We start from the raw sequence: 13,432 nt of genomic DNA on the forward strand, positions 1-13,432 counted from the left end.
GTATTTAACTTACTTATCTAAATTTAATAAAGAAAGAATTGGTACATCTATGTCTAAAAATTCAACTGAAATTAACATGTTAATGTTAAAATAATGCCAGATAGATTGGAGGCAATTATCCTATAACTGCTGAGAATATGTGTTTTAGGCAATCAGAAAATCATTAAACAATATTACTTATGTCATTTTTTTCTTTCTAAGATCAGCTTTGGGGGGATCCCTGGACACGGAAAATCAGTGGCATTCCCACAAAAAGACTTTCATGGTTGCTTTGAAAATCTCTACTATAATGGAGTGGATCTCATTGATTTGTTCAAGAAACACACACCGCAGATCCTCGTCATGGTAAGAGAGCTACACACGAGGTCAACGGAGCAGGGAACTGCAGCTTGTCTCATGGACCCAGTCTAGAATGTGCCTCTTCTGAAGGCAGGGAAAGTGCCAATCACGTACACCTTTTAGTTTGTATTTGACTTAATTCACTAAATATTAACTTAATTTTTTAATTTAACTTTTTAAAATTTTAGTTCTAGTCACTCACATACAGTGTAGTATGAGCTTCTGGTGTGCAGTTCAGGGATTCAGCAATTCCCTGCACCACCTGGGCTCCTTACAAGTGCCCTCCTCTATCCCCATCACCGGCTTCTTAATTTTTACAGGTGTGTGGAAACAGATGCACACTTTCACAAATGTGTCATGGTGCATCTGAATAAAGACTTTTTGGGGAAGGGTCTCTGTTGGGATTGATTTCCTCTTGCTCCTTTCTCCTGTTACTGAACTTCTAGCTCAGTGCCTGTCACTCACTCGAAAGGCCAGTACTCGAGAGATGAATTTGGATTGGAAAGGAATTTGAGCTTAATTTAATTTGAGGCCAGGAACTTGGGGAGAAGGTGGACTCTTGTGCAGAAGCCAACTGCTGGGTTTCTACCCGGGCCAGCGATTTGCAGAGGGGTTAGGAGTGGGTCGGTGAAGGGTGGGAGTGGTCTGCTGCATCTCTCCATCCCAGGCAGACTCCGTGGTTGTGCCGGCCACAAACCCCATCTTCGTGCTCAGGGTCTATGCCTTGGGGCTCTGATGCCTGTTTGCTGATGTTCATGGGCACCCCATTGTTCTGCAAAGGGAGGCCAAGGCCCACAGATACACAAAGGGAGGTTAGTAAAATCAGTCTTGTGACCTAAGAAAGAAAAAGATTTGCCAGAAAACTTGCTTGACTCTTCAGAAGGTGGATGTGGCATCGAACAGGTGACTGGGCACATTTGGGACCTTCTCACCCCAAGGCCAGGGGTCTGTCTTCTGTGGATCCAGGGACTTAGGTCAGTGAGTAAGGAGCATGTTACCTCAAAGCAGGTGGACCCCTCAGACGGGTTGGACTGTTGTCAGGCTTCCGTCCCTCCATGAGGCTGCAGGCCGTCCCCTGGACTAGGGTGTTACTGAGCTAGCGTCTGTCCTTCCACATTTGGTTCCTTAGAACCGAATCCTCTACAATCAGTGCACCCATCTTTGTGAATATTGATGCCTCCATATTGAGTGTCATTTATAGAAATGGGATTGTTTTATGTGACCTTTTCTCCATCTCCATTTTCCAACTCAGTGAAAACTGTGGGAATGCTTTTTTTTTTTTAAAGGTTTGTTTATTTTAGAGAGAGAGCATGAGGGAGAGAAAGATAGAGGACCTCTCAAGCAGACCCCCTACTGAGCTCGGAGCCCTACATGGGACTCAATCCCAGGACCCTGAGACCATGACCTGAGCTAAAATCAAGAGTCGGTCACTCAGCTGACTGAGCCACCCAGGTGCCCCAATTTATAAGAGAGTTTTAAGGTTAATAGATCTCCCTATGTCATTCATGATCCAAATGTTTTCTCAGATTAACCAATTTTCTATGAAATATAAGATCATGTTATAATATAATTATATATCATATATCATATCTTTTATATTAAATGTTATGGGCCATGTTGAGTATATAAATGCCTTTATTGGTACATAGCCAATGTCTCAGTGTATTTTTTGAATAGCTTTGTAGTATTTGTTCCTGCTTTGAAATACTTCTGAAACCCTAAACTCTAGATACAGTCTCAAGGATTTTCCTGTAAAAAGTTTCAATGTAGTTTCATTTACTTATTTACTTTAAAATTGAAAAAAAAAAAGTCTTCTACTGTCTGGGCTTTACTCTGAGCAGATCAGTAGTTATTTTAGGTCTCGCTGGTTCCCATTCGTGCCTGAGCTGTTTAGTGATCAGACCAAACCTCCGCACACAGGCTTGAATCTTACCGCCCACCATGTACTGGCTGTACCTGTGGTCTCAGATCTTTCTGTGGGTCAGTCACTGGGCTCCACTGCTGTGTCTACTCCATACCAATGCTGTACTGACTTGATTACAGTGCTTTTATGGTATATATTTTTGAGAGGAAGGGCAATGTTTGGGCACATATTCCTCTGGAATTTATGAAAATTTATCTAAAATTTTTTAAAAGAATTTATTTACTTGAGAGAGAGAGAGAGCACATACGGGGGGGGGGTAGACAGAGGAAGAGGGAGAAGCAGACTCCCTACTGAGTCCTTGATCCCAGGACCCCGAGATCATGACCTGAGGTGAAGGCAGAGGCTTAACGCACTGAGTTCCCCAGGTGCCCCACTTAATTGGAGTATTTTTAAGAACTTAAGTTCCTTCCTCCCAAACACTATGATTAAAGGTAAGTTTGCTCCTGGAGCAGTAGATATAATGTAAAGCTTAAAGGTGTGTTTTTTAGTAAAATAGAATGAAATAAAAACAACAGGCAGCTGGCAGGTCAGAGGTCAGGCTGGGGAGAGTGTGCTGATTGACACAGCCCATGGGAGCCTCTAAGAGGCAGGCAGCCTGCTCAGGCTGGCCATACCCCTGCCTCAGACGGGCCAAAGCTCATGGCCTGCCTGAGCCAGATGTTTGTGTCCCCTGAGTAATGGGTGTGTAAGCATTTACACAGCCAAGCAGAGTGCAGGAAGGTTCCTGGAGCTGCTATCTGTGGTGCTGGGCTTCATGCCGCATGTAAAAAGCCAGTGCCTTGAGGTATAAGAAATCTGTCTCCTCTGTTGTGTCCTGTACCCAGCACAAGGCCTGGGAAAGACATGTCTCAAGTTTCCTTTGCTAATGCCCAGAAATAGAGGAGACAGAACTGCCCTTAAATCCTCAGAAAGAGGTTTGCCCAGCCAGGGCAGTGTCACAGTTTGAGGGACCTGTCAGGTAAATCTGGATTGCAGCTGGATGGGGAAGCCTAGTTCTTAAGTCCTCAATTGCTGGAAGGTTGATGGGAAACTGCACCTCTTGGAAAGCTCGCTGCTCATGAAAGCATCCCTTCTGCCCCTTCCTAAATCTTTTTCCACTGTATTTACAGGGAAATGTGTCCTTCTCATGCTCACACCCACAAATTGTGCCCGTGACTTTTCTGAGCTCCAGGAGTTACTTGGCTCTGCCGGGCACCATCGGAGAGGACAAGGTGTCGGTCGATTTCCAATTCCGAACGTGGAACAGGGCAGGGCTGCTGCTGACCACTCAATTCCCACACGGGCCAGTGGCTCTCGTCCTCATTCTTAATGATGGAAAACTCGGGCTGAGTCTCTCCCAGCCGGAACACCCGGCGAGGGACATCACAACAGGTAATAGGCATTTGCTGTGACGGCACGGTCCTTCTGTCACCTCTGCACTGAATGAACGACTGAATCAGTAAGATACTCATAATCCTTCTAGAGGGAATTAGAGTTCACTTACCTTTGAGCTAGATTCCTCCAGGCTGTTGGTATGTGAGTCAGTGTAAGCCGAAGTTAGCTGCAGATCACATATACCTCTCAAAAAGTTTAAAAAATAACCTTGCTATCAACAGATGATGTGGAGTTGGCAGTCCACTTGAAACACTGGAGAACAGTATCCTAAGTCAGAGTCCTGCGAAAAGAGGTTCCTTATACCGTATTTTGAGCCTATACACACACCAGTCATATTTGAAGTTACAATTTTTCCTGGATTTTCTGTTCCTTTGGGAATCCCTGTTTTGGATAAAGCTTCTTATAACTGTGGGTGAATGTTCTGCTCGGCTTCCAAGAAGGACCCACGTTTCTAAACTCCCTTCTGGGGTTGTGTTATCCTCAGAGTCTGGGGACTCTTTTGCGTTAGAGTGCTGGTGAAAATGTAAAGCCAGGTAGGTGTCATTCCACGAGTGTTGACTACAGAAGGAGCACTTTGCCTGACCCAGATTACTAGGTCAGGATGGAAAGCCAGGAATGAAACGTAGCTCTTTGTTTCTCTTTATAAATAAAAGAAAAAATCTGACGAATGGCATAGGAAGTTTCCTTGTGGACCTCAGCAGATGGGCACAACCAAGTCAGATTTTGGAAATTGCTTCACTCTTGGTTTGTGTAGATTTACAAGCTCTGTGTCTTATTAATGAAGAGATGGTGCTTTGCTGTTGCTTCACGTGAGTACACACCGTTCTCCCTTCCAACATACTTGGAGTAGTTATTTAACTTTTTTGAAGGCTGGCACTGAAATATTATAGAAATATTTTATTGAATTGATTTTTTAAGCTTTCACTGGGTAACGCATTAATTTTTGGAAGCAAACCAGAGGTGCATTTTTCTTGCTGCTTTTTAAAGAAGCATCTGAGGGGTGAGGAACCTGGGTGGCTCAGTGGGTTGAAGCCTCTGCCTTTGGCTCGGGTCGTGGTTCCAGGGTCCTGGGATCGAGCCCCACATAGGGCTTTCTGCTCAGCAGGGAGTACGCTTCCCCCTCTCTCTGCCTGCCTCTCTGTCTACTTGTGATCTCTGTCAAATAAATAAATAAAATATTTAAAAAACAAATAAAGAGAAGCATTTGAGGTTTTTTTTTCTTTTTTTTTCTTTTTTCTTTTTCTTTTTTTTTTTTAACCTTTGAAATACAGGCCTGCCTCTGAGATACTCAGGTCTGGTTCCAGACCACCCCAGTACAACAAATATTGCAATAAAGCAAACAAAATGGATTTTTTTTTTTGCTTCCCCATGCATATAAAAGTTATATCTGGAGTATACCATGGTCTTCTAAATGTGCAGGAGTTTTATGTCTGGAAAAACAATATACGTGCCTTAATTTAAGAAAAAATATGCTATTGCTAAGAAATGGTGTCACATGAGCCTTCAGCGAGTTGTAATCACAGATCACAGATCAGCATCACAAATGTCACAGTGATAAAAAAAAGTTTGAAGGATCGTGACACAGAGACAGAGAATGAGCAGATGCTGTTGGAAAAATGTCCCCGAGAGACGCGGTCTGGGCAGCGGGCCACAAGCCTTCAGCTGGAGAAAGGCACGGTGTCTGCAAAGCACAGAAAGTGAGCAAGAGGAAGCAGATGGCGACTGGTTTTCACTCCAACCCTTGGATGAAGTGCGAAAGCACCTACCAAACCAAGAACCAAAGTTTAAAGGCTGAGTGAGTCGTAATCATGCCAAATGCCAGGAAAGGACACCCAGTTACCATTCATCATGCTTCCAGCTTTTGGGTCCTTTTTCCAAATAGTTACCTCACTGTGTTTGTGAAGGGATCTAGAAAGGTCCAGAGTGTACAATCTAGTGTCTGTGTGCTTGTGGAACTGGGCCAGCGGAGCGTGGTGGGAACAGAAGGTCAGTGAGGGGAAGGGGAACACGTGTTCCCTTTCTGTAGGAAAAGATACAGTCCACCCTTTCCCAAAGGGACTTAACTGCCCAGGTCAGTGTTCTCTGTGATCAGGTTGGACTTGACACAAGCTGGTGGGAGGGGTGTGTGAGAAGACTCGCCTCCCAGGTCCATTTCCAGACCCTCCTTTGTGCTGCTAGGCCTGATGAGCTCAAAAAGTGCCACCCATGTTCTCCCCAAGCCTCGGGTCCTCCTTGTTGGAGTGACACTAGTGTGACCAATGGTAGAAACAATGATGTTGAGCCTACAGACCATGAGCCCAGTGCCTCTAGTCAGCTGTCACTCCAAAGCCTTTAGTTCTCATTATTCCAGAACTAGTCCCGAGACCATCCCTGGCCCCCCAGACTGAAGCCTTTGTGGAGTTGGGGGGTGGGTGGGAGAATAAGCATCGTGTTCCCAGTAGCACAAATCAAAACGCCCCTGCCCCTCCCTTCTCTATCCATCCTTTGACTGTAGTGCTGTCGGGGAGATAGGCCATCCTTCTGTCAGAAGTGGTAGAAGACACAAAAAGAAACACAAAGGGTGAGAATTATAATGGGGAGAAACAGAATGATCATAAGAGCAGGCATTTCACTTTTAAATGAGAATGCCTAATTTTATTAAAAACAGTCTTTTATTATAGAGGTAAATAGCATCTATTACCCATTCAAGAAGATATTCTGGACTGTTTTCTGCAAGTTCTCCCAGGAAAAAAAAAAACTCTATGTCCTAAATAGATGGGTAAATGGAGGGGGCATGGAGAGGACAGGAGGGAATTTTAACATCATATTTTATTTATTTATTTGGCAGACAGAGATCACAAGTAGGCAGAGAGGCAGGCTGGGGGTGGGGGGAAGCAGGCTCACCACTGAACAGAGAGCCCGATGTGGGGCTCAATCCCAGGACCCTGGGATCATGACCTGAGCCAAAGGCAGAGGCTTAACCCACTGAGCTACTCAGGTGCCCCATTAACATCAGATTTTAAGTGGATGTGGTTCTGTCCTGACAGATATTTAGGTAAACTTTAAAATAAATACTGAATGACAAGAGTGGAAGGGACACTCCCAGATTCTTGTTTGTGGATTCCTTCAGATCCAGGGCTGGAGGATTTCCTTTAGGACCAGTGTCATAATGTAGGTCTTGAGTATCTAACCGCAGTCCTCTGGATTCTGTGTCAACTTTCTCATCATTGTTCATGAACCTATCCTGTGTGGGGTCTTTGCAACAGTTTTGGATTCACAAATGTGACACAGAAAGTGAGAGATGGGTGTACACGGCAAAGAGCTAAAGTCCCTGAAAGGGAGTGCTGGGAAGTACCATGGCTCCTATTTCACAGTCTGAGAGGAGCGGAGGCATCGTGATTTTTACAGTAGGGTCTATGACCTTCTGGGTCAGGCCAGAAACATATTTCCCATGCACATGGGTCTTGAATCCATGTCAACATCACTGATGAGAAATGAAGCCAAGACAAAAAAAGATGTAATTTCATTTTTAATTGCAGTATCATTGACATATTAACGAGCATTGGAGGGACATGGATTTACGGGGTTGATTGGGTTCCTTGGGCCAAACTCTGATACTAAATTAAATATGCCTGGTTAACTTTCCACCAGAAACATGGCCGTATTTTCTTTGGGGCTGATCCCCTATGAGCTAGAAAATAACTTCTGACCCTTGCAGGTTGACTTCCAACCTTAGAGGGCTCTAAGCAGTCAGCACCTTTCTCATTTGCAAGAGGTATAGGCTAATCTATCAGGACAGTTCCCCAAGACAATCAAATTAGAGTCAGGCAGGATCATGCGCAAGCTTGGGCAAGACATCAAAGACATCAAAAGAGTCTCACTTTGTTGTTTTTCAATGAGCTGAAGTGTTTGTTTATGACCTGTTTCCCTGTTGGGCAAGACAATTTCTAAATATTCCAATTGTTCACTGTGCTCCTTCAGAGCAGCAGATGTCGCTGGGGCCATGGCCTCCCTGTGGAGGGGAGGAGTCCCTTGCTTTTGAATGAATGACTAAATTTGGCCAGTGGAATATGGGCATGAAGGCAAACACAATTCCCTCATCCAAAGTTAATGTTAACATTTAAAAATATTACCTACTTGTTTTTGTCCATTTTTAGACAGTGATTGAGTATGCACACACACACACACACACACACACACTTTAATGTGATGCTTTCTAAACGTTACATTTTGTTCAATGAATTTTCATGTTGTAGTAATACTTAAGTTGCTGATACATTTTTTCTAAAGAGTTACATCAATATATATGATATATTTTTCCAAATAGTCTACCAAGATTATATATAATAATAATATGTTATAGTAGGGACGAGATTTTATTTTTATAACAACAATTGCGGAAAATATTATCCTTCTCAACATCCTAAAATACTAATGAACTAGAAGACGGAGAAGTACGCCCTGTGCCAGGGGACTAGGATATTTGATCATTTCAAGCTCGTTCAGGATCCTGTTGTGTTAGTCTGTTAAAACCCTAGCACTGGGAGAAACTAAGATTGCGCTGTCCAAGGCAGAATGTTTAGACTGTCCACTCTTGATTCTTCCTCCCCCTCTCAATTCAGCTTTCTTTCTTTTCTCTTTTTTTCTCCCTGTACTTTTCTGATTTAACCGAGCAATGAGAAAGTGAAACACAGCCATTGCCGCGTGCACATATGTCTTAATACTCTTAACTGATCACAGTAATTTTTGCTAGAATATAATTTGTGTTAGAATGTGACTGAGAAATCTATGACTGTGGGAGGTCAGAGGCAAGGGCCCTCTGGAACCACATATTTACTCAATGAGCCTCACTCCACAGGTAATCCCTTCCTCCTAGAGAAACATGACCAGGATACCACATGATCTCTTTGCCTGTTAAGAAACCCCCAAGCCACATATGTCCCAAGCCTCTCCTTTTCTCTCTGAGAGGCCCAGATGCCCTCTGTGGTCAGTCTCCATTGCCCAGCCAGCTAAATAACCTGGGGGGTTTCATGTGTGTTCAAACGTCAGGTGAAGTTTTGTAGGGTGTCTAAGATTGTGATTGTATTGTTTTCAAGCATGGCTCTGCGTAGCTGCATCTATAGGTTTTTTTAGGAATTTCTTACCCAATTTTGTTTACTTCCAGGTGCCAGATTAAGTGATGGGCAGTGGCATTCAGTGTCCTTCTCGTTGAAAGAAAATCACCTGAGCATGATGGTGGATGGTGAGGCAGCCTCTGTGTCTCATTCCCTGCGAGGGCAGATTGATTCAGGGGACACCTATTATTTGGGCGGTAAGTGAAAGGAACCAGCGGTGCTGGCAACCAAACCATCCTTGTCTTTCCAGCTCCTGCCTTCTGAGACAACTGGCAATTTTAAATGAAGGTCAATAGTGAAGAGTGAGGTTTCTCTTTCAGTTTAGTCAATGAAAATGTTGAGCAAAGACAGTAAATTCTTCTTAAGGATTTATTTACTTATTTTAGAGAGAGAGCATGAGTGGTAGTGACAGAGGGAGAGGGAGAGAGAATCCCAAGCAGATTCTCCATTGAGTGTGGAGCCCGACATGGGGCTCGATCTCATCACCCTAAGATCATGACCTGAGCCAAAACTAAGAATAGGGTGCTTAGTCTACTGTGCCACCCAGGCGCCCCGGACAAAGATGGTAAATTATGGCCTAAAATGCAAGTCTATGGGGGGCCTTGTTGTAATGTGCATTTCCTAAGATTGGTTTTGAATTTAGCACTTGTTTTCACTGCAGTCACGTAGAAAGCTTCCAGAATGCTAGGGCCTGTCTCCATCCCTAGAGATCTGCTTTCTCTGGCTCTGACACCCAGGGAAACTCCAGGTGACTCTGTGCAGGCCACTCTTAGGGTCCTCACTCTCTGTCCTACCTTTTGTGCTTCACTGTAGAGTATTTTCGGAAGGCCAGATAACCCTTAGAACCTTTCCTTCAGGTGTTTTTATGCAACAGTTTCCTTGTTGCACGTGGGCGGTCTTTTTGTCAGCCGCTCTCCTCCCTGAGGGGCCCAGGTCCTCTGGTGTGGCCCGGGAGCCACCCATGGCAGCACCACTTTCAAGCTTGTCACAGATGCAGATGTAACTCTCCTGACTTCCTGAGCCACAATCTGTATTTCCCCAAGATTCCCAGCTGCTCTGTTGCCCTAAACATTCAGGAAGGGTCCTGTTGCCCACTGTCTAGGCACAAGGACACCGTTACCTACACCAAAGCAAGAGAGGAACTTAATGGCTACTGACACTCACTCACTACCTCGTGGTGAACTTTACCAAGACAACACCAGGCCATCACCCCAACTGCAGGAGACAGCGGGTTTGCTTGTTTGGTAGAACTTTGACCGAGTATGTCCAGAATCCATGCAGCCAGGGAGGGGGAGCTCCTGAGGGTAACAAATGTCCATTCTGAGGTATCCGTGTGAAAAGTCTGAGCCACCAGCACTTAGGCCTGTCACTTGTGAGACCTCCTTCTAATCGTGGCTGGAAGCCATCCTTGCTCTTACTCCCGTTTTGCATTTTATGGTTGTTTCTTTCCAAAATAAGTTTGAGGCCATGGTGAAGATAACTTGATAACCCAAGAAGAAAGTATAAAATCCTCCATAAGAATAGAGAGTAAGCCCACAAACCGTGCATCAGGGTGTTCAATCTTTCAAGCCCCCTATAACCAGCATCGCTGTGAGCATGGAGCAGCAGCAGGAGCATTAGAACGTTGGATTGCTCTCTCTCACCTGCCAAATATGGTACACGTCTCACCCAGACAGGTTTTTAAACCTTTATGCTTATGATGGATTTTAGAGCTCTGCAGAGGAACCAATCCCTTCAAAACTAAATAAAGAATTTATCTGGGAGCTGTAACTTAAAACGTAAAAGATTTTGAAGCACTAAAACGGACAGGAAGAAAAATCCTTGCTGTATTGTTTAATGATGCAAAATGGAATGCTTGTTATTTTGTATTAAAAAGTTAAAAAAAAAACTTTCTAAAACCACAGAGTCTTCTCTCATATTTGAGCATCGGGCATGTTCCAAATGTGCAATGCACAGCTGCATGAGAACAGGTACTTTCCATAATACTTACACGTTGATTTGATATGAAGTCACTATGTAATTCATGTATGTATTTTAAAATACTACTCATGTTTCTTGAAAGAGTGTTTGTTGGCTAACCCCCTAATGTACACAATTAAACACTACAATGCTTTTAGTGTCTCCCTCGCTCCTCTAAATTTGTACTCCCCCAGTTAAGTATTGCCCAGTCCCCCTTTTTACTAATCTTTGTATTGCCTTTTTATGTTTTAATCAATGTGTAGCACCATGTCAGTTTCAGATGTAAGCATAAGACTCAGCGTTTGTATACATTAGGAAATAATCCCACAATAACTAGATAATATCCACCACCATACTTAGTTATAATTTTTCTTGTCATGAAAATTTTAAGGTCTATTTTCTTATTATTAACTGTAATAACCATGCAGTATGTTGCATCCCTATGACTTACTTATTTTACAACTGAAAAGTTTTTAATGTATTGCTTTTCTTTAGAAGCTATATCCATGTAGGTGACTTCACACAGTAGTTTTTGTGTTCCCTGGATTTTCAGTTTACAAATAGGGCACTACCATGTGCCTTCTTCTGGGTTCTTTTTATTGTTATTGCTGTCACTGTTGTTCTAGATTAGTTTTGGAGATCCAGCCCTGTGAATATTTATAGGTAAAGTTAATTAATTTTTACTGCCATTTGGTTTTGATGTGTATGATACCATGTTTCACTTATTAAATCTGCCATCCCATTTTACTGTTGAGCAACAACTTGATGGTGACCATTTTTTTGCTATTACAAAAGATGTGATAAATATACTACAGCTGGCAAGAATCATCTTGCCAGTGAATTTAAAATTTTCCTTATGTACAAACTATCAATCCTTCCTAATATGCATAGTCAATTTAATGAAACAGCCTTTGGTCTATGAAAGAGCCTTAGAGATTTGGAGGCAATGTGTCGAAAAAAAAAAAAAGCACAATAGGCTTTTCTTACGTGTTTTCATAAATTTGTGTTGATGTGCTGATTAAAATAACCTCAAGAGCATAAACAAGAGTGAGATGCCATGAAAGAGAGTAGTACATGGTGAGTTTGGAGAATTTACCTTTGTTTTTAACATGATTTACTTAACTATAACTTTATACAACTTAATATTTAATAATGACTGTGTTTTAACAAGTGGCTTACAAAATTCATGAAAAGTGAATGAATGGCTCTTGCTGGCTGCTAAAAGTTGGTTCCAGCCCACTGCCCCTCAGTGGAGAACTGTTAGAAGAATTTCCTTTAAAATCAGGAAGAATACTTTCATAGGCATCACAGCTTCTGCTGAAAGCCACTCTCAAAGTCCTATCAGTACATAAGAGAACATTTAAGAATTAAAAGCAGAGAATTGGGAAAGAAACAGAAAAAAAAAAAAACTGCCATCACTTCCAGATGATATGACTGCAGAAGCAGAAAGTCCAAAAGTCAGTGACTGGTTTAATAGCTCAACATCCCAAAACCAATTTCATCTTAAACTCTAGTTGGGGTCTGACGATAATGAGAATAGAAAATAATAACAAAATACACGAAGTATCTAAGAATGAATCTTACAAAGCTGTGCAGAACATTTATGGAGATTATTATAAAAAATGTACTGAATGACATTAAAGAAAAACGGAGTAAAATACAGACTCCCGTGATCACAAACAGGAAGATGGCATTTTTAAATGCTCAGTCATCCCCAGTTTGAGGTAAAGACTCATTAGAAGTCCAATCAAAGGCCCGAGAGGGTTTTTCATAGAAACTGAATTGGGGAACCATGACTCAGCAGTCCATAACATGGGGTAAAGATATGATTTAAGGAGCCTGTGAAGACAGATTAAAACTACATCTTTATTTTCATTAAACCTCCAGCTAAAATTCAGCATTTTCTTTAATCATGAACATAGATAAACCACAACATCCTCAGTAGTGCCCATGCTTTTTTGTTTGTTACCATCATAAGTTATAGACCATATTATAGCAATCATTGTCACAATATCTAGAAGTATCATTTATGTTCCTCCTTACTTCCAAATAATCGTTTTTGACTCAGCACTAGATTTTGTTATTTAATGAGCTAATTACAAAGCAGACATTACATTACAATTTCTGATTTATTGATATCAGCCCTTCACTGTAACTGGCATATATATATAAATATAATGCATTTATAACCATTGCTATGAGAAGGGGACACAGACTTCAGCAAAGCCCCAAAGTGGTCTGTGGCACAGGAAGGCCTAGGAAGCCCCCATGATTGGTGTGTGCACAGGCAGCATGAAGTGGTGGCCTATGACTGGGGTATGGTTAGTACTTCAGAAAATTCCAGAAGATGGGTGTTATCTACAGGTCATAGTCAATGGAGCTAACTCTAGTATTAGCCTAGAAGTCTCTCAGGGTCTAGCACGTTGAGCAGAACAGACCTGCATTAGTCTCCCTGTACGCAGGGGGTCCCAGGCACCTCACCACCACCTTGAAATCAAACAGCAGATTCACTGCAAGAGAGCGCTATTCCCATTAATTGTGTTTCTAGGGGAACCTGCTCTCTTCCCAGCCCTGGCCCCACACAGTCTCCTTTAGGGTTCTGTCTTGATGCTAGTCCCCTCTGTTCACACTGTTGTCATATCACCACTGAAGCTAGCATAGATTTTGCAACTGGACATGGGTGGGACTGGCATTCACCAGCCTTGCCGACTCTTGGGTGTCACTCACTCTTCTCTAAGCCTCG

At 42.7% G+C, this 13,432-nt stretch overlaps 1 protein-coding gene and 1 pseudogene across 1 annotated transcript in view; both read left to right on the forward strand.

Annotated features, from left to right (window-relative positions):
- Nucleotides 1–11,703, forward strand: part of LOC116573472 (contactin-associated protein-like 3) — a 54,007-nt gene extending 42,304 nt beyond the window's left edge. Inside the window, exons 5-8 of the mRNA XM_032313635.1 lie at nt 202–345; nt 3,373–3,634; nt 8,781–8,927; nt 10,635–11,703. Coding sequence (XP_032169526.1) covers nt 202–345; nt 3,373–3,634; nt 8,781–8,927; nt 10,635–10,732 — 651 coding nt within the window. The 3' untranslated portion in view covers nt 10,733–11,703. The remainder of the gene's footprint in view (nt 1–201; nt 346–3,372; nt 3,635–8,780; nt 8,928–10,634) is intronic.
- LOC116573607 overlaps nt 1–13,432 on the forward strand; it is a 922,392-nt pseudogene that overhangs the window by 463,905 nt on the left and 445,055 nt on the right.

The sequence above is a fragment of the Mustela erminea genome, chromosome 14, assembly GCF_009829155.1.
Source record: "Mustela erminea isolate mMusErm1 chromosome 14, mMusErm1.Pri, whole genome shotgun sequence".
NCBI classification, from domain to species: Eukaryota; Metazoa; Chordata; class Mammalia; order Carnivora; family Mustelidae; genus Mustela; species Mustela erminea.